The sequence below is a fragment of the Triturus cristatus genome, chromosome 7 (assembly GCF_964204655.1).
Source record: "Triturus cristatus chromosome 7, aTriCri1.1, whole genome shotgun sequence".
Classification (NCBI taxonomy): Eukaryota; Metazoa; Chordata; class Amphibia; order Caudata; family Salamandridae; genus Triturus; species Triturus cristatus.
The window spans coordinates 1,368,683,308-1,368,703,491 of NC_140590.1; the positions used below are offsets into that span (position 1 = coordinate 1,368,683,308).

At 44.7% G+C, this 20,184-nt stretch overlaps 1 protein-coding gene across 1 annotated transcript in view; it reads left to right on the forward strand.

Moving 5' to 3' along the window:
• LOC146812075 (extracellular calcium-sensing receptor-like) overlaps nt 1-20,184 on the forward strand; it is a 242,944-nt gene that overhangs the window by 18,389 nt on the left and 204,371 nt on the right. Inside the window, exon 2 of the mRNA XM_085615122.1 lies at nt 7,905-8,196. Coding sequence (XP_085471248.1) covers nt 7,905-8,196 — 292 coding nt within the window. The remainder of the gene's footprint in view (nt 1-7,904; nt 8,197-20,184) is intronic.

Genomic DNA, 20,184 nt, shown 5'->3' on the forward strand with positions numbered 1-20,184 from the left:
AAGCCCTGCGCTGGTCCGGCGTACGGCAGGCCAGACCACCCTGACTACGCTCCGAGGGGGGGGGCCCTCACTTCTACCCATCGCAGGCGTACTCGCTGGTGGTGTGCAGGTCACTGGTCTAGCTGTCAGCATGTCACAGCCACTCCCTGAGGGCAGGTTTGCATGCACACCCCACCCATCTGGCACAGGCGTCACAGGCCCTGTGACTCCACCAACATAAGGGGCCGACGACGTCACATTCCCCTCTGCCGGTGGTGACTGGATGACGGACACTCCACGGTTCTCAATCATAAAGGGCTCATGAGTTGTTGTGCACAGGGTTAGTGGCACCCGAGGCCTTGCGGCCGCCACGGGCCTTCCACCACGTGGTGCTGACTGGGGTTGCACAGGGTTAGTGGCACCCGGAGCATTGCGGCCGGCACAGGCACCCCGTCACGGGACGGTGACTTTGGATGCACTGAGTTAGTGGCACCTTAAGCTGCTGAGCAGGTGTGCAGCCTGCGATGATGCCCCGTCCTGGCGGTCCGGACAGCTCAGGTTTTGTGTGACCTGCTGGACCGCAGTGTAGACTGGAGCCAGCGGGCAGCGTGGGCCTACCGCCATGTGGAGTAGCTTCCGGGATCCCAGAGTTAGTGGCACCCATTGGGCTGTGCGGGTGTGCAGCCTGCGATGATGCCGGGTGCACTGGTATGTCCTATGCCATGGAGTAATCAAGACCCAGCACCAAACATGAGACCTGGTGACCTGCGGAGTGGGGCTGCATGGTGTGGAGGGTGCCATGTCCAGGGGCCCGGGCTTGTGACTTGCAGCAGCATGTGGTGGGACCTCCTGTCTACACGCCGGTGGTGGAAGGTGAGCAGTGAGGCCTGGGTTTGCATGGGTGGGCCTGCTCCGATGGGCGTCGGGAGGGGCTGGTGTGCCTCTGCCTGAGTGTGCATGAGCGGGCATGCTCTGATGAGCGGCAGGAGGGGCTGGGGTTCCTGTGCCTGGGTGTGCATGGGCGGGCAGGCGATGTTGTCTTGTGCAAGTATGTGTACTGTGCCAATCATGTATCTGGACTCTGTTTCAGATGACGGCTCTGTCTCAGATGGGTGACCTGGTGTACTGCTATAAATACCGGCAAGTGGTTGGAGACACACGGTGGCAGCAGGTGAGCAGTGTGGCCTGGGTGTGCAGGGGCGGCACTCTCTCTCTCTCACTCCCCCTCTCTTCTTCTCTCTCTCTCCCCCTCTCTTCTTATCTCTCTCTCCCTCTCTTTCTGTCTCTCTCCTTCGCTCTCTCTCTGTCCTTTGATGTGCGCAGGACACACCTTCTCATCATGATTTTTGTCTTGCAGGCTGTGACCTACGGATTGTCCCAAGGGAAGCTGCCATGTGTCTTCATTTCATTTCAGTGTTCATTTTAATAAAACTTCATTTGTTGCTTTGAAAGTGAATGTGTGATGCTCATTTTTGTGACGTCACATGCATGTCACCAGTTGTGATTGTGCGACATCAAGCCGATTATTTTGTACATGTTGTGGTGAAGCTGATGTGGCATGTCTTTGGTCGGGGGTGCCTGGGAGGGGGGGTCCTGGGGGTGGTGGCGGCGGGTGTTGTTGCCCTTTTGGCCCTCCGGGCTGCATGTTCAGTTGCCCGTGTGCATCTGTTGTTCTTCAAGTGTGGGTCTGGGCTGGGCTCCCTTTTGTGGTGCAGGCTGTGGTCCGACTTTGCACCAGGTGTTATTTTCCTGCTGCTAATGTGCCTTATCGCCTGTTTTGTGTTCTTATCGCAGTTCTGGCTGGTCGTTGTGAATGTTGTGGAGTGGTGTTGTCGCTGCTTTTGGCACGGAACGCCCACTCTGCATCTCATTAGCGATAGTTGTGGGGGTCATCTGTGGCGATGTTTTATGGGCTGCTATCGCGGGTAAACTGGTGCTGTGGGCTGTTAACACCAGCTTGTGATTGGGGCGATAAGTTTATCGCAACTTTGGCTGCGATAATGTGCCGTTAACTCGGCGATAGATCCTTGTGAATATCCCCCTATGTTCTTTAGAGATTGTGCCTGTGACTTGCCTCTGTGTAAGGGTAAATGTTCCACCTGTGATTTCCATGTTAAGTTAGAAAATAGAGTAACCCCCAGATACCGAAAAGACTCAACACTTTCCATGGGTATACCCCCAACTCAAACCTACCTCTAACATATCTATTTTTATTAAACCCCATAACATTGGTGTATGCGGAATTGATTTCCAAACCTTGATTATTACAAAATTCCTCAAAGTGGGATAGAGAATGCGGAAGACCACGCTGAGTTTTCTATCCGCGAAGAGCAGAATGTGTTTTTTTTTTTAGACCAGCCACAGTTGGGGTGTCAATTGAGAATGAGGATAGATGCTGAGCAACTTCATTAATATATAAAGAAAACAAGGTGGGCACCAGGACCAAGCCCTGGTGAACACCTTTATTGATAGAGAATCATTCTGTGACTTGACCCTGAGTTACCCAACGAACCTGGGCAAAGTTTCTCTCTGTAGGCAAATCAATAGACTCGAAAGTTACCAGGGGATGCCCATATCACCTAAGACTTGCCATAGCCTACTCCGAGAACCAGGCCAAAAGCCGATTTGAGGTAAATGAAGGCAACATACAAGCTGCCTTCGGCCTTGGCCAACCAAAACAATCTTCCAATATAGAAGGAGAAAACGAAAGACCTAGTCGATTTTAGATATCCTGTTCCTGAAGCCCTCCTGCAAGGGGGATAAATAGACTTATCAGCAATCCAATCCTCTATCTTCCCCAGGACCAGCCTTGCAATAATGTTCTGTATACAGTTGATAAAACTGTTCGGCCTGAAATTGCATGAGCTGGACCTGTCCCTCTTTTTGTATACTGGCATTACCTCCGCTCACCTTCAAGATTCTGTTGCGGGTATGCCACTAGCAATGGCATTAGATAAGAGGAGTATATACTGGAACTCCTTGTCTCTCTCCTGTAAGGAAAATGTCAGCCGGGATGCCATCTAACCTGGGCCCCCTGCCTCTGGAAACAGCATCCAAGGCTGAGGAGACATCAGCTAGATCAAAAAGGGAGTCAGATGGGATAACATAGTCTTCTAAGGGTAAAGCCCTTGACACATTATCCTGCTGATTGAGAGGGGAGCTTACTGAATAAAGGTGGGATCCTTGACAGCACAGGCCGCTTTCAGGTCCTGACATCTTCCTTCATTCCAAATTTTCTTAGCCCATTCCTAAACCCTTTTATACATCACCCTGACCAAATGTATTTGCGGGACATCCTTCGATCAAATTGCCTCAGCCAAAAATCTGCATGACAATCTACACTTGTTATTGGGCCAAATGTTTTCTCTAGGGAGATTCCCTTTGTGTCCCATGATGGGAACTAATAAGAGGTCCAAAATTCCCTTGAAAAATGTATTGCGAATGGCTGCCATTGTTGCACCACGAGCTAAGGGAGAGGGACAGTGAGTCATTTGCGTTAGACAGTTCTGAAGATCTTTATTTATTTGTTGCAGAATGTCAGATGACTCTGCAACTTGGAGCCACTTGAATTGTTGCATGTTGTAAGGGGAGATAATATTCCTTGTGCAGGCTAGTGGGCGTTGGTCACTTTGACATTTTAAGCAGATGGAATCCAAATAAAGGCATAGGGGATTATGATCACTCCCTAACCTGCTGGTACCTTACAAGAGGGGACCAAAGCAAAGATCTAGTAGATAATGGTCTATGTGACTGGAATTAATAAAATTACTATGGGTAACAACCCCCTGCTTATCCGCATTAGCTCTGCCATTAGTGGCTTATAGGCCGTAATCCGCCGCAAAGGCCTTTAACTGCAAAGTTGCCTCCCTCCATTTCTGTATGGGTGGAAGGTCGAGTTGCTGGCCATCCCAGGATCATCCTCCGCCTTATCGCTAGTGAGAACGTCACAAAGGAGGGGCTCGAAGGTGGTGGTGAAGTCTTCCCCTATAATCAACAGTGAATTATGTGGATGGGCCACCAAATATTCCTCCAGTGTTAAGATAGTTTGGGACCTTTGTCCTCCCCCCATCCCTTTTGCATAGACATTAAACATTTCAATATTATGGTAACTCTCAACGGTTGTCACTACCCGAATGGCTAAAATATCAGGGGACTCTATAGATAGTCTTTGAATTTTACAATTAAAGTCCAATCTAACCCAATGGTTAGACCTCCCATTGTATCTCTGCATCTTTAGATGCAGTGCCTGATAACGTGGGTTCAATTGTTATTGTTATTTCACTGGTAGTTCATTATTCACCAAAACGTGTGTGCCAGACAGTAAAAAAACATATTCATGTAATTGCCATAAATAAAGGCTACTCTGGTGTCATTTGTCATAGAGCGTTTGTAGTTAAGGTTAGGTCGGAGTTTCCATTACACAGGGATTGTTTGTTTTCTTCATAACTCTAGCACCCTGTAACGGATTCACCAGAAAATTACCCCTCAAAAAGTAAAAAAACCAACCACTTTGAGGCCAGCATGACTAGCTTTGTGCAGCTCATTCAGGTAGGGACCACATAAAACAGTCGCGGGTCAAACAAGTGACATTTTTCATTTTAACCCCCATAAGATTTTCTGTTCCTTGGTGCAGAAAACAGCTGAACATAAATACGCCAAACTTGGAATAAAAGTAGAACTTTACTCAGTAGTGCTTTTGCTTCGTTTGGTGTAAATCCGGTCAGTACAAGAATTTAAAATTGTTCCAGTCTGGGCATGAAAACGTTACATTATAGAGACACTTAGATAGCTATTTAGGGAAGAGCTGGTAACCTAGGATCACATACATTTTGCTAGCCCAAAATTAAACCAGTACTGAAACCTGATTGGATGAGGGTGTTTTTTCCCTTTGTGGGATGCTCCCACCAATCAATAGGGTCATACTATTTTACACAACACCTTCCCCAGGGACAGTCTGGCTGAGATACACAATGTTTCCTGCCAGTCGTTTCCCCAGGGGCTACTAGGTTTTAGGTCCTGCTAAATGTATGAGATATTCTCATCAACACACCTAAAAGAAACGAAATAATACATAGACAGGTAGAGAGAGTGAGAGACCGCTTTGGGACAGGTAACTTGCCCATTGGGTTTCTTATTTTTCCTTTTTGTGCGCTGCTTGGATGTCTGACCAGCCAAGCCCACGGCTGTCCTCATTCTGCCATTGACTAAATTGTGCCTTTGGCTTTAACAGTTATATCTTTGATCATGGGGCTATATCAAAGAGTTCCACACAGTGACTACTAAATACCAACGCAGAGAAATCTGATACTACTGTTGCTGAAATTAACCACATGTTGCATTCTTCACAATGTAATTGTGTCCAAGTAGTAATCAAAAACAGTGCAGTAAAAGTAAGAATTGGTAAACGGGTTACCAGTAGTTATATGTTCCTCACAGGGTAAAATTTGTATTTGCTCTTAATGAGCGGGAACGAATTATTGCCTTCACAAGTAGGATATTAAAACGGTAATATTAAAAGTCATCATTGTCGTAATCGTGAATGGTGTAATAAGCTTTGATTGTGGTGAGAGTAGGGAGTGTTGCTACTTTATGTTTGTTGTTTTTACATTTTGCGTTTATTGAACTGTGACATTTCTACTATGTGGCTGAGCATATAAGTAAGGTATTATTAAAGTGTTGCTATAACTAAGGGCCGATTACAAGTCTGGTGTTCCAAGGATTGCCAGACTCTTGGTGGCGCAGTGGTGGCGGTGTTGCTATCGCCCCATTATGAACCTAGTGGCCGTGCCGCCCTGGGACCGCCGACTCCGTTCATTAGGGAAGTCATAGTATTCTACCTTTAGTATTGATAGAAGGAACATACAACTTCATGGATCTGGACCTGCCAAGAGGGAGAGTATGATAGGGGAGCAAGAGGAGACATTAAGTAAAGCCACCTTTAGGTACCTTGAATTAAGAAGTGAGACATAGCAGGTATTGAAACCAGAGGGGCTTAAAGGAGTTTGTATTGTACGTGGAAGATTTTGTGTCAATTTTCTTGATTGTTTCCTGCAGTAAATGGATGGTGTCTTTGCCTCTTCCATCACATTTGGTGATTAAATCTTCCAGAAGAATCAGATTTGAAAAGCAGTTTCTAGAGAAAGTGGGATATGCTTATTACTTGCCCAAATCGGCAACGTTGCCATGGTACTGTATGATGTGCACATTTGCATACTGATCTCAGAGGTAATCCCCTATGAGCTGACGGTTTATCAATCAAGAAGCTCTTCAGAGGGAGGAAGGGAGACTTCAGTGGGAGGAAGGGAGATTAGAATTATCAACTAAAATATTTTTGCACATAGGTGTGGGAACAAGGCATAATATTTTGGGCCACATGTATAAAGGTTTTTTGCATTCGCAAATGGTGCAATTCGGTCAAATCTGCAGTTTGCAAATGCAAAATAGCCTTTCATTATGTATGGAAGGCTTTGTAGTCACAATTTTAGGTAATCACAAAAATTACAATTATCTAAAATTGCGACTACAAAAAGCGAATCTCAAATTACGATTCCCTTAGCACATGTTTGAAGCATTTTCCAGATGCAAACTGTGCATTTAGGAAAATGCAATTACCATTGACTTCAAGTCTAACCTATGAAAAATGCACAAAGCTGCATTTTTTCAAAGTGTCATGTAGTGCACACATGCCCTAGGGCATGTGTGCGCTTTACATGTGCACATTTATTTTTTGGGGGGGGTGCTTCAGGGGGCCCTTAGGCCCCCGGGCAACCTTCCTTGGCTTTGCATAAGCTCATTTGTGATTACCAGTTAGATGATCACAAATTAGCTAATGGAAAACCATTCTACATATGGGACTTTTGACCCCTAGGAACAAATGGAGTAAAATTACCTAATAGCGATTTGCTACTTACTAAATCCTTATTAGTTAAAATAAAAGAATCACAAAATCTTTGGTGATTCCTTACATACATAGCATTTTGTGATAACCAAATAGCAAGTCAGTAAAAATCGCTATTTGTTATTGATAGAACGTATTTGATACATATGGCCCCTATTTGCTACCCTAAGGCTCGTGTATAAAGGAGGGTGGTAATACAATAATTGTCTCAAGGGTGGAACCCTTACCAGCAGCAAAGAGGATACCTCATTTTACACTGCTGGCTTTCCTAGGTGTAGTGAGAACATTATGAGAATTGCTTGCACAGCAGCAACTCTAGGGTGACTCATTCATGCCGGTGTGTGTGACCAAGTTTAAGTTCAAGGAAGACTATCATAGATATAATAGCACACCCTAGAAACAAAGAGCAGTATGGTGTCCTTCACATGTTATGGAGATTGAGCTTTTGGGTAATAATAATGTAGCCCCATGTTGGGTCTACTTTATCGATACCCTACTTGATGTTGGAAATGTCACCAACTACCAGCTGCACTGCCAGAGGTTTTGCTTAAGGTTTCACAAGCATACTCTTCCTTCCACTACAGAGACAGCCACTTTGGTAGTTGAAACTCTGCTGGCAATTCAGAGACCCCATTTAACAGCAAATTGTCCACCACCAGTGTGACAGAAAACCTTTATCCGACACAGTGAATCAGATCCGACCTTCTTTTTCTAACATTTTGTGTGAAATTAACTTGCTTATTTGAAATGAATAGTTCATTGTCACATTCTTCTCACCACATCAGATGAAACAGAAGTTCTTCACCAAATCATTACTTTTTGCCAGAATATATAGACACAATAAATTATTCTGATCGAAATAGAGTTTTGATTTATTGCAGTTATTTGTTTCAGAACAAACGTTCAGAAGGGAGAACATTTAAGAGCATGTACATAACAGAATCACTTGTACGTTTTCCTAACGAGAGGAGAGAAGATGTATGTTGAGAAAATCAATTACTTTAGCACCTATGTCTTGGTTTTACAGAATATATCTTGAAATGTACAAATGTGCCTTGGCTATGGTTTTCGCCACAGAGGAAATCAACCAAAACCCCAACCTTCTGCCCAACCTGACACTGGGATTCAGATTTCTTGACCCATGTTACTCCAACTCTTTGGGCGCAAATGGTGCTATGTGGTTTCTGTCAGGAAATAGAGATACCCTTCCCAATTACAGCTGCAAATCCCCCCTCAAGATGGCTGCCATCATTGGAGATAATCTCTCGTCTTCATCGGTTCAAGTGGCTCGAGTATTAGGCCTCAGTAGGATCACACAGGTAAGGACTAAGAATACATTGAAGTTGTTTTTTTTTACTGCAGGTATTTACCAAGAAATAAAAATATCTTTTGTTTTACCAAGTTAACACATATTTCGATGCCTCATGAGTACCATATACACCTCTGGTATTAAACTCCATTTAAATGTGCACACAAATATTGAATAGATTAATTCTCAGTTTCATAGAATCGAGCACTGTGATTTTTTTTTCACTGAGTATTATATAGGGCGAACTTGACCCGAAGGTATTAGTTATCAGAGTGCTTGACACGAGCACCAGTTGCGTTACATGAGGACGCATTCATTTTTGTTAGGCAAAGGGAGATTTGCCCAGAATCACAGATGTTGCACGTCCTTGCAGAGACTCGAACCTGGTTCCCCAGATTTGAGGTGGACCGCCATAGCCGTTAGGCCACATCCTCTCCCCAATGTAACTTATGGGTGCTTATTAGTTATAGGGTATAATCTATAGCCATTTCAGTTGTGCTTAATTTTGCACAGTGTAATAGTTATTTACATTTTGTTTTAGTTTATTAAAGACAGCAGTGATATAAAGAACATAGACCCCCTAGAAACGTTCCATAGAGAGCAGAAGCTATGCACATCATTCCCCTCAATGAGAAGGAACCATTTTCTCTCTCAAAAACAACCTAGGGACACATAGTATTAATATATGCAATATATGCATACTGCAAGGAATTATATATTTGGTTGACTGGGGAGTGAGCCCTGGTCAAGCAACAACAACAATCCTTGTCAGAGTGAGGCAAGAGCAAACCTACTTTAAACTGTGCTCAACCCTCTGGCAGCTTGGCACAGAGCAGTCAGGCTGAACTTAGAGGCAATGTATAAAGTATTTGTACAATATTTCAAACAGTAACAAAAAGTGAAAACAACACACAGAAGGATCTCACAGCAAATTTAAAAAATAGAGTAATTTGTAATTGTTGGAAAGTGGCTTATTAGTAGTGATAAGTAGTGACTTTCCACTAGTAATACGGCCTCAAATACAAAAAGAAGGTCTTAATAAATTATTCCCTTGCTCAACCCCTGGTAGCTGGCTATGAGTAGGCAGGCGCAACTTAGGGGACAGTTGTGTAAAGCATTTTTTAAAACACCAATACATTAAATAAGTAAGCCACAGCACACAATAAAAATCCAATTCCAATTTATAAAAATAGATGGCATTTGTATGAACAAATAGACACCAAAAAGACAAACATCCAACGCAGGGAACCCGAGATATACAGTTTTTAAAAGCATAAACACTTTCTAATGCTTAAAAACATATAGCGCCACTTTTGAACATCCGGTCGAGCTTGACTGGGACAAAGTCAAAGTTTTTGGCCAATCGCAATGGGACCCTGCCGAACACACTAAGCGGGAGACCTTGGGCAAAATGTTATCTTCAGTATCAGCGGCCCTTTGCAGGTAAGAGTGATGGGCCATGTCGGTGGGGGGGATTCGACAGACGACCATGAGGGAAAATTAAATAAATAATTAATTTCCCCTTGCCATTTGTCGAAATCCCACCCCCTCCTTCCCGACCCCACCGCCCCACAGCTCTTACCTGCACGGGCCGCTGCTGACCTTCAGATGTTGAAACTTTTCTGGAGGATTTTTCTCACAATGTTGAGCAGTCCCCTCCAGCAGACATATTACGATGCAGTGTCATCAGATTGCTTCTCCACGAGACCTCGGTCCAATCCCGGAAGTCTGGAGCTCCATAGCTTTCAGCGGGATGAAACTGCAATCCAGGCCAGGTCGTGGCTGAAGGTAGTCAGCTTGATTCGCGACATCGAGTCGGTCACCTGATGTAGCGTTTTGACAAAATGTTCTCAAACTTCATCAAAGTACGGGATCTTCTTCCAGAAGATCACCTTGAGGGTTCAAAGTGTATAAAACACAAATCCAAGGGTCTGAAATCTCCTAGATGGTTCTTTAAATGTCTGGACTACAATTCCCACAATGCACCAAGCCAAATCCTTAAAGGTCTACTGGGAGCACTCCAGGGTGGGGACTCCTGGTGGAGATGATGCAGGTGGGCTCTGTTAACCTACAGCTTGCAGTGAATCCACTCCTTAATCCTTCTTGAAGCAAGGCAATGTCCTTAGGGCTGTAGTACCAGATTGCACATCAGGTTAATTCCTTTGAATGCAGATCCAGATTCCAGCAGGGCAGTACTTTTTCTCCTTGTAGTGTCAGGCAGCAGACCTGAGGAGCTATGCAGCTCTCCCATATTTATTCATACTTTCTGGGTGTCAAGCAGAGGGGCACCCCTGACCAATGAGATTCAGTGTGCCACATAGGTGTATGACCACGTCCTCCAAAGTGTGGCATATTCTTGCCCCAGAAAGCACTTTTTTTCTGGGCCAAGTCTCTCCCAGAAAGAAAGTCTCTCCTTCTGGGTTAGATCTGACAATGCCAACCGCTGGTGGGCTACGTTTCATTAACACACCCCTTTTAAGCCCCTGACTAAACTAATTACTGAGGCTCCTGTGTGCCTGGGTGCACTGGATGTGGGGGCAGCCTGTGCTGGTCCAAAACTGTCATTCTCCTTTTGAAGACCAGTTTGGCTTTCCCCACCCTCCTCCTTCTTTTTGGCTTCTGCAACTAAAGTTCCCCACCCAAAGGAAATCCATTGTCTAATCTGACAGGACACTTCACACCTCCTGAAGCAGCTCTAGCTCAGTCTGGGAAAGACTGACTAACCTATGAAAGGCTGGCCAATCAGAAGAAGGCAGGTGGGAAGCTGGAATTTGGCTCACAGAAAAGAAAGTTTAATAACTTATTTTCTGGAAATAGCTATTATAACTCTAACAGTGGCAAGTTGTTGGATTCATCATAAATATTTATTAGATAGTTTGAAGAATATTTTTAGGTGGCTGCTGTCAATATTTACACTTAAATAAAACATCCCAATGTTAGCCTATGGGGCCATTCACTACAATTGGGTAAAACGGAATTGACATTTTTTCCTCACTGGGGCATAGAAAAGATCTTTTATAATGTCCCTGCTTATAGTTACAAGGCGCCCTCCCCCTGGGGTACCTATATGGAGTATATAAAATAAGGTAGTTTGAGACTTTGGAAGTACCTTTAAATGATAAGTTGAATTTGCATATAACTTTAAGATAAACACAGCCTGAAAGGCAGTGCTGCCTTTAAAATGACAACAGGCACTAAAGTAGTGCACACTTAAGTGCATTAAGCCCACTGGGCCTCTAAACCTACATGCCTTATTATATACTAGGGACTTACAGCTATGCTGTCAGTACCAATTATAATTTGCATATTCCTATAATCAGAGCACTGGCCCATGGTCAGTTAAGCAGAGCCCAGGGCATAGTCAGAGTCAGTTACCTCCAGTACCAAGCAAAAGATGGGGGTGATCAAGGCCAAAAGGATGACTTTCTCACGTTAACCCTTTGAGTATCAAGGACGTAATGGTTATGTCTTCGGCTGTGGAGCTAGTCTGCCAAGGGTGTAACTGTCAAGTCCTCAGCATATCAGTTAGAAATCCCTCTGCTGGAGACAGCAGTGGGATTTCTTTTTTTCTTTTTCAGCCTCGGGAGCTGGGGAAGAGCTTCAACAGTTGCCCGAAGCTTTTTTTTTCAGTGAAATGACGATTGACGTGCATGGCGTGCCAAGGTCATTACACTGAAAGTGAAGGGCAAATGTGCCGATTGCCTCATTTCACTTTCACTGCCTACGTGCTCGAGGAGCTACCTCAGCCCCCGAGCAGGTAGGCAGATGGGAGAGGTGTCACTGGAAAGAGGAGAGTCTCCCCTTTCTAATGGTACCTCTCCCTAGTTGATCCCTTCTTAGGGAAAACCACAGGAAGGCGATCCCCAAGCAGGGATCCTCCACTAGACACCAGGGTGGGGGAAGCTGCCTCGTGGGCAAGGGCCTCAGCTCCCCCCAACTATTTTGGGCATTTCCAGTCTTTCTGCCCCCGGGGGGCAGATGGGGCAATAGCCCCTGATCTGCCCCCCGGGGGGAAGAAATCACACTAGGCACCAGGGATTATTTTTATTCCAATATATAGGGGTGGGGGCTGCCCAAAACGGGCATCCCAATGCCCCCACCCTCCTAAAGGGACAGTCTTTCTGCCTCCCCTGGGGGGGCAGATGGGGCCAATAACCAAGGATTATTTAGTTTTGGATATGTAGGGGTGGGGCTGCCCAAAATGGGTATGCCAATGCCCCCACCCGACCAAACACTGATGGGTCAGTCTTTCTGTGCCTCGCGGGGAAGATGGGGCAAATGTTCCCAATCTGCCCCCCAGTGCAGAAAGACCACTAGGGATTTGTTTGTTTTGAATATGTAGGGGTGGGGGCTGCCCAGAATGGGCATGCCAATGCCCCCACCCCTCCAAACACTGGAGGGACAGTCTTTCTGCCCCCCTGGGGGGCAGGTAGGGGCAATAGACCAGATCTGCCCCCATGGAGGGGGTCAGAAAGCCCACTAGGAGCAAGGAATTACATTTTTATGAAAATGTAGGGCTAGGGGCTGCCCAGAATAGGCATGCCAATGCCCCCACTCCCCAAACATAGCAAGTCTTTTTTGTCCACACGGTGCAAGTGAGGTATCATTTTTATTGGGAGACTGAGAGGAACACTGAGTGGTAGGAAGTTTGTGCTGCCGTGGTGATCCCAGCCAGAAATGTAAGTAGAATGTGATTTTTTTAGCTAAATTTTAGGTTTGTAGAGAATTCTGGGTATTAAAAAAAAAGCCACATCTCTCTGGACTTCCCTGGGTGGCTAGTTTGAGAAATGTCTGAGTTTGGTAGCTTTCCCTAGATAGCTGCCTAGCCCGGGACCAAAAATGTAGGTGCCCCTCTTGCAAAACCAGGTTGTTTTGTGATAGATCATTTTGATGTCTCCACAATACGTTTTGGACCCTTCCCTGTCACGGGTACTTGGCCCACCCACACAAAAGAGGGATCATTGTTATCGGGAGACCTGGGGGAATGCTGGGTGGTTGGAAATTTGTGTTGGCCCTTTGATCCCACAGCTTTCCTGTACAGAAATGAGTGGAAATTGTGATTTTTTCAAGCTAAATTTGAGGTTTGCATGGAATTCTAGGTAAGGAACCATTGGGGGATCCACGCAAGCTACACCTCCCTGGACTCCCCTGGGTGTCTCATTTTCAGAAATGCCTGGTTTGGTAGGTTGCCCTTGATGGCCGTCGAGCCCAGGACCAAAACCTCAGGTGACTCCTTTATAAAACCAGGCTGTTTGGTGATAAATAATGTTGATGTCTCCACAATAAGTTTTGGACCATTTTATGTTTCAGGCACTAAGCCTACCCACACAAGTGAGGAACCATTTTTATAGGCAGACTTGGGGGAACGCTGGGTGGGTGGAAGTTTGTGGCTCCCCCGGATTCCAGAACTTTCCATCACAGAAATATGAGGAAAATGCAGTTTATTTTTACAAGTATTGAGGTTTGCAAGGGATTTGGGGTATTATAACCTGGTGAGAGCCACACAAGTCCCCCCATCCTGGATTCCCCCGGCTGTAGCTTTCACAAATGTACATGTTTTCTAGGTTTCCTTAGGTGCGGCCTGAGCTAGGGCCAAAAATCCAGAGCTAGGCACATTCCAAACAAAGGGCCTGTTTTCACTGGAAAAAATGTCCACGTTGCGTTTTGGGCCATTTCCGGACACTAGGCCTACAAACACAAGTGAGGTACCATTTTTATCAACATACTTGGGGAAATTCTGTGTGTGTGGAAGGTTGTGGCTCCCCACACATTCCAGAACTTTCCATCACAGAAATGTGAGGAAAATGTTTTTTTTTTACAAAGTTTGAGGTTTGCAAGTGATTCTGGGTAACAGCCAAACAGGTCACTGCATCCTGGATTGCTCTGAGTGTCTTGTTTTAAAAAATGTACAGGTTTGTTAGGTTTCCTTAGGTGCTGGCTAAGCTATAGCTTGTCTTCACTGGAAAAATGTGTCCATGTTGCGTTTTGGGATGTTTCCTGTCGCAGACACCAGGCCTACCCACACAAGTGAGTGCCATTTTTATTGGAAGACTTAGGGAAACACAGAATAGTAGAACAAGTGTTATTACCAATTGTCTTTCTATGCACTTATGTCTTCCAAATGTAAGACAGTGTGTAAAAAAGAAGTCATTTTGAACAATACCAAATAATCCACATGCTAAATGGGTACCCATACATTCAGAGATGCACAAATAACCACTGCTTATAAACTCCATATATATATATTGCTCCAATTTCAGAAATACATAGGTTTCCTTGATACCTATTTTCACTTCATATATTTTACCAAATAAATTGCTGTTTACTCGGTGCACAAAGAAAAAACATTGCAAGGTGCAAGTCAGTTATTGGGTCTGGGTACCTCTGGTTCTTACCTAGGCTCGGGGAACCTACAAGCCTCATATATCCCCGCAACCAGAAGCGTCCTGCAGACATAACGGTATATTGCTTAAAAAAATCTATCATAGTTGGAAGACGATACTGGTAAAAATGTAGGCAAAAAGGACTGTTTTATTAAAAAAATGCAATACTTTTTTATTTTAATTGTTACTTTCCATAAGAAAACCTTGAAGTATCTACACAAATGACCCCTTGATGAATTCAGAGTTTTCAGAGTTTTGTCTACTTTCCGGTAATGTATAGCTTTCTGAGATACATTATTGGTTTCACACCCATCTATACCACTGACTGGAAGGACGTTGAAAGCAAGAAAATAGGAAAAATAGGCTATGTCCTAGTAAAATGCCAAAACTTTGTACAAAATGTAGGTTTTCTGACAAAAATCTGCCTGTTTCAGAAAGCTGGTAAGATGGTGATTTTAGCACCACAAACCCTTTGTTGATACCATATGCAGGGAAAAAACCATACGCTTTCATCTTCAGTAGTTTTTCCCCATTGTTCCCAAAACCTCCAAAATGTTGCTGTATTTTGCCTAATTTCTTGGTCCCCTCCAAGGGAATCCACAAACCCTGGGTACCTTTAGTATTCTCAAGATGTTGGAATAAAAGTACGCAAATATGGCATGGATAACTTATGTGGCCAAAAAGTTATAGGGGTCTAAGTTCAAACTTAGCCAAATAGCCAAAAAAGGGCATGGCACAGGGGTATGCCTGTCAGCAAAGGGGTTACTAAATAAAACAAGACCAAAGAGACAAACATCCAATCAGTAGAACCAGAGTTATCCAGGCTTAAAGTTTTCAGTGGAAGAGCACCAATAAGCACAAAAGCAAAGTTCAGGTGACCATGATGGAGCGCGTGCCTACTACACAGACCAGGTCAGGTCCACTGAACAAAGTACCTTAAATCCTGGTTTGCGGAGCATTTTTAGGTTTTGTGCCGAAGGTGCATTGTGCAGCTGAATCGATGCATCGGTACCGGGATGCAGTGAGACTGCCATGCAAGATTCACATTGATGCTGAGGATCCTGATGATGAGAGCCTGCGATGTGATATCCGGCATCGAAGATTCGTCTCACAGTTGAGATGATGAATCGATTCGGAGGGGCTGAGATGTGGATTCCGGTGTCATCATCGAGTCTGCCGCCGATGAGGAACTCGACGACCTGCTCTGAAAATGAATTGCTCTGTGGCAGATCAGAAGAGGCTGTGGGCTGTGCAGGCAATGTGGATCTTTGCACCTGGTGTGATACACACAACAGCTGCAAAGCACCAGATCTGCTCTGTGATGTGCCGCACAGCAGAGGAGGTGCTTCGATTCCATTGGGCCCACAGATGCTCATAGAGCACCTTAGGCACACTTCCAAACGTCCAGGACTGGGGTAGCATCACTTGGCAGGGTAGACTCACAGATCGCAGAGTCTAGATGCTGGGTACGTGGTTGTTAGAGTCTTCTATCCCAACTAACCCTTGGAGTCATTCTGAGGTCCTGGGTTCAACAAATGCGGGCCCAGTCCTTCTGATTCAGGCAAGTGGGTAGCAGGCTGCAGGTCAGCACAGCAGGACAACAGTCCTTCAGAACAGCATTACAGCAGAGAGGAAGTCCTTTAAACAGCACAGCAGTCCTTCTTCCTCGCAGAGTATCCACAGGTTCAGAAGTGTACCGAAGAGGTGGTGTCTGAGGTCAAATATTTATACCTGGTGCCCTTAATTTGGAAGGTGGTGGAAGCTTCTAGAAAGTCCCTGTGAAATCCCCACACATTCTGCCTTCTCTAACTTGGCTCCTGACTAACTACAGTGGGTATGCAGCCCTTTGTGTAGAGGCAGGACACATCCTATTCAAGTGTCAGTGGGACTGTGCGCAATTCCTCCCTCCCATCCTGCCAGTAATGGTCAATCCAGGCACACCTAAGCTTTCTATTGTGTGTGGCTGCCTAGGAGGAATACACAAATCCCAACTGTCAACTACACCCAGTCATGTGACTCAGAGACAATCTGCAGACACTAAATGGCCAAGGCAGGATAATGCCAACTTTCTAAAAGTTGCATTTTCAAAATGGTAATTTAATTTCCAACTTCGCCATAAGTTAGGATTTCTCACTGCAATTCCAAAGACACCAAACATGAACTTGTTACCTGCTCCCATTTGGAAATTACAACTTGTTAAATGTAGCAAGATAACGCCAATGTTACCCTGTGGAAGAGGTAGTCATTGCAGTAGCGAAACACAAATTTAAGAATTTTCCACTACCAGGGTGTGTAAAACTTAAATCTGCATGCCCTGCTTTTTACCGACCTTGCACCCTGCCCTCTGGGCTGCTCACAGCCTACCCTAGTGGTGATTTATATGTGCTAAAAAGGATGGTTTGGTCTGGCATCAGGTTTATTTTGCCACGTCGAAATGGCAGTTTAAAATTGCATACACAGGCTGCAGTGGCAGGGTTAAGACATGTTTAAAGTGCTATTAAAGTGGGTGGCACAGTCCATGCTGCAGGTGCACTAGTAACATTTGATTTACAGGCCCTGGACACATGTAGTGTCAATTTACTAGGGACTTACAAGTACATTAAATATGGAAATTTGGTAAAAGTCAATTCTATCATGTTTTAAGGAGAGAGCACATGCACTTTAGCACTGGTTAGCAATGGTAAATGGAGCAAAGGCCAGCAAGAACAAGATCAGCAAAAAATAAGGGGAGGAAGGGTTTGAGGGAAGACCACCCTAAGGCTGACAGGTCTAACACATAGCGTCTACCTGAAACTCTCCTTTAGAGAAGGCAGACCCTGAACCACTGTACAATGGTAAGTAACAATTCTGAATTCACCCTCTGTTGTGGGGGCCCTCCATGATTCAGGCAGGGCACACGGATAGAAGCCATGCTCCATATTTTCATTCTGCATCTATTCCAAATAGTACTGTATGTAACATTAGGAGTTCAGTGCATCCAGTAAATAATGTACTTACTTAGGCATTTGTATGCACAGTTCAGGGGACATTTGATCAAACTTACATAGTTGATGTGTGTAAATGACTGAAGAAAAAGCTGCAAAGTCTACATTATCAGCACTGCCAAGTACCATGCATTAGAGGTTAGACCAATGCATTCCAGTGCTGGAGTCCGCATCACAACACCAAAATGTATTCGTCATGCAATTATAGAACCCTGGCTACCTACAAGGCATGCTCTGCAAGAGCTAGATTTAAATAGCATTCACACTGGCAAAGGGCACTGTGCGGAGTGCGACTATCTCACTTGTTTACTTAACATCGGCACTTAAATCTTCTTCATATTCACCACTGATAACATAATGAAATGAACTCTGGTGCCATGTGGGTGAATGATTCATATCACCCAGAAGCCAAGGTTGGCAGATACTATTTTTGTGTCTAGAATGATAAAGTATTTTGAACCCAGCAGAGTCTTCCACTTGGAATGTGGATACGGCGGCGGCGCCCTGTTAATTTTTGCATTCCAGCCAGGCACATTCCCCACTGTGACCATGCGGAATCTAGTTCACCAGAGAGCCAGTCACTCAGACTCCTAGGATAAGCTTTGTTTTTGATTCCCATGCCCACCCCTGCTAAAGTGGCACCTTTACAGCACATGGCCACCCGCTCTTGTAACTAACATCATGATTGAAGAGGTGTGTCGGTCATGTTCACACTAAGGCATGAGGTCTGCCGCCCCTGCCCACCTCAACAACCCACAGCACTGTGACTGGCAGACAATCGCAGCCACTGCTGGATCATGTGTGATGCTTCCTGTCGCATGGTCCTCTATAGAACATTGTTTGGCCTTCTTTGATGAGAACGCTGGTTAGCTGCTCAATGCAGGGGCAGACCCGCTTAGGATAGTGGACAGAAGGGTGGAGCTGCTGTCTAATGATGCCCAAAGCACAGAATACCTAAAACATGGCACCATTTAGTCACTCTGTTGAACAGTGGAGTTTTCAAAAAGACAGAACATTATAATACTTTGTAACTCCCACACCCAGTTCTGTGTTTGAGATCTTGTAAGCACGTTAATTTGCTCACACTTTGCCAAATATGGATTATAAATCTAGGCTAACAAAATGCTTTTTTTCCAATTACTTTACTTAAAATCAAATTACTTATTTGTTTTATTTTCAAGGACTGGGAGATTAAGTAACTTGCTCAGAATCACAGGATTTTGAGTGGATCTCAGGACTCGACCATGGCTCCCCAGTCCCAAAGTCGTCAGCTCTGGCCGTAATGCCACATCCTCACCTCGCCTGAAGTAACAGAGACCAATTCATACTGAAAATACAAATAGTAGTCAAAGGGAGTGGCAGAACAGAGAGGGAAAACAAAGGAGGGGAAAAAAAGAATGTGTATGAAAGAAAGAAACAAAGAAGGGGAGGGAGAAGAGAGGACAGAAGGAGCAAGGGAGTGGAAAGAACTAAGAGCACGAGAAAGAGGGGAAATGTTGGAGGGGAGAGAATGACAAATGGAGTACGGTGAAATGGGAAGATAGCGAGACAAAGATGAAGGTAAAAGGGGAGGAGATATACCAAAGGAGAGGGTGGATTTTTGGAGAGGGAGAGAGAGAAATGATAGCTTCGGAAGAAGTAAACAACTGCGGTTGCTGAGAGATGAGGTAGAGATGAAGGAAAAAGGGAGTAAAGACAAGAGGAAGAAGATAGACGAGCTAGTGAGGGAAATGGAATTGCTTTGGCAGTTTAAGATTGGGAAAGAGAGAGAGCAAAGGGAGAAGAGAGGACTAAAGAATGAGTGAATGTGGAAAACGTACACACAATCATCCCATCTGTGGTCCACAGTATCCCAGTCTTTTACTGTCATTTTGTGAATTATGACTGTGAGCTGAATTGAAAGGATGTTTGTTCCATCTCTTCCTGGCCTAACTTGAACTGTGTTTCATCACTTCAGTAAAGTTTCAATTTTTTAAGGCCCTTAGTACATTTTGGAAAATAGAGTAATTTCTGATGGACATAATTGTCTTTTTCCACTAACGATAAAGTGTCACTCAAAGTGTCACACTTAAGGCATTACCTTCACACTGTAAACATGGAAATGTTACACACTGGGAAAGTGGAAACGTGGCAGATCTGAATTTGTGATATTTACCCTTTTACATGGACTTCATAGCTTGATATTAATTGCACCAATGTGTCACTCAAAGTGTCACACATTCAGCAGTGAAATGTCACTCCCATGACCACTGAAGCCATGGATATGTCACACAAAAACTATCTGAAAGCTTGGCAGCTATGTATTACATCGTAGACATAGACACCGTATACTAAACATTGCTGGAATGTCTCAATCTTTGTTTAGATGGTAATGCCACAAGAAAGCAACTCAGTGATGTGAGGCAGTTTGGAGAGCTGCTAATATGAACAGCACCAGTTTACAACTACCTTGGGGTGTGGCTTTCCGAAAGGGCCAAACTGGCCGCTCACTTAAGTCATCTCAGTATGAAGTCCAACCGTTTCGTCCACATATTGAAGCGCCTAAGCAACCGCCTGTTAAGTCCAACTGCAAAGCCCATGCTGACAGTCCTAAAAGAAAAATTATCCCAGCCCTCAACTACAGTCATCTGG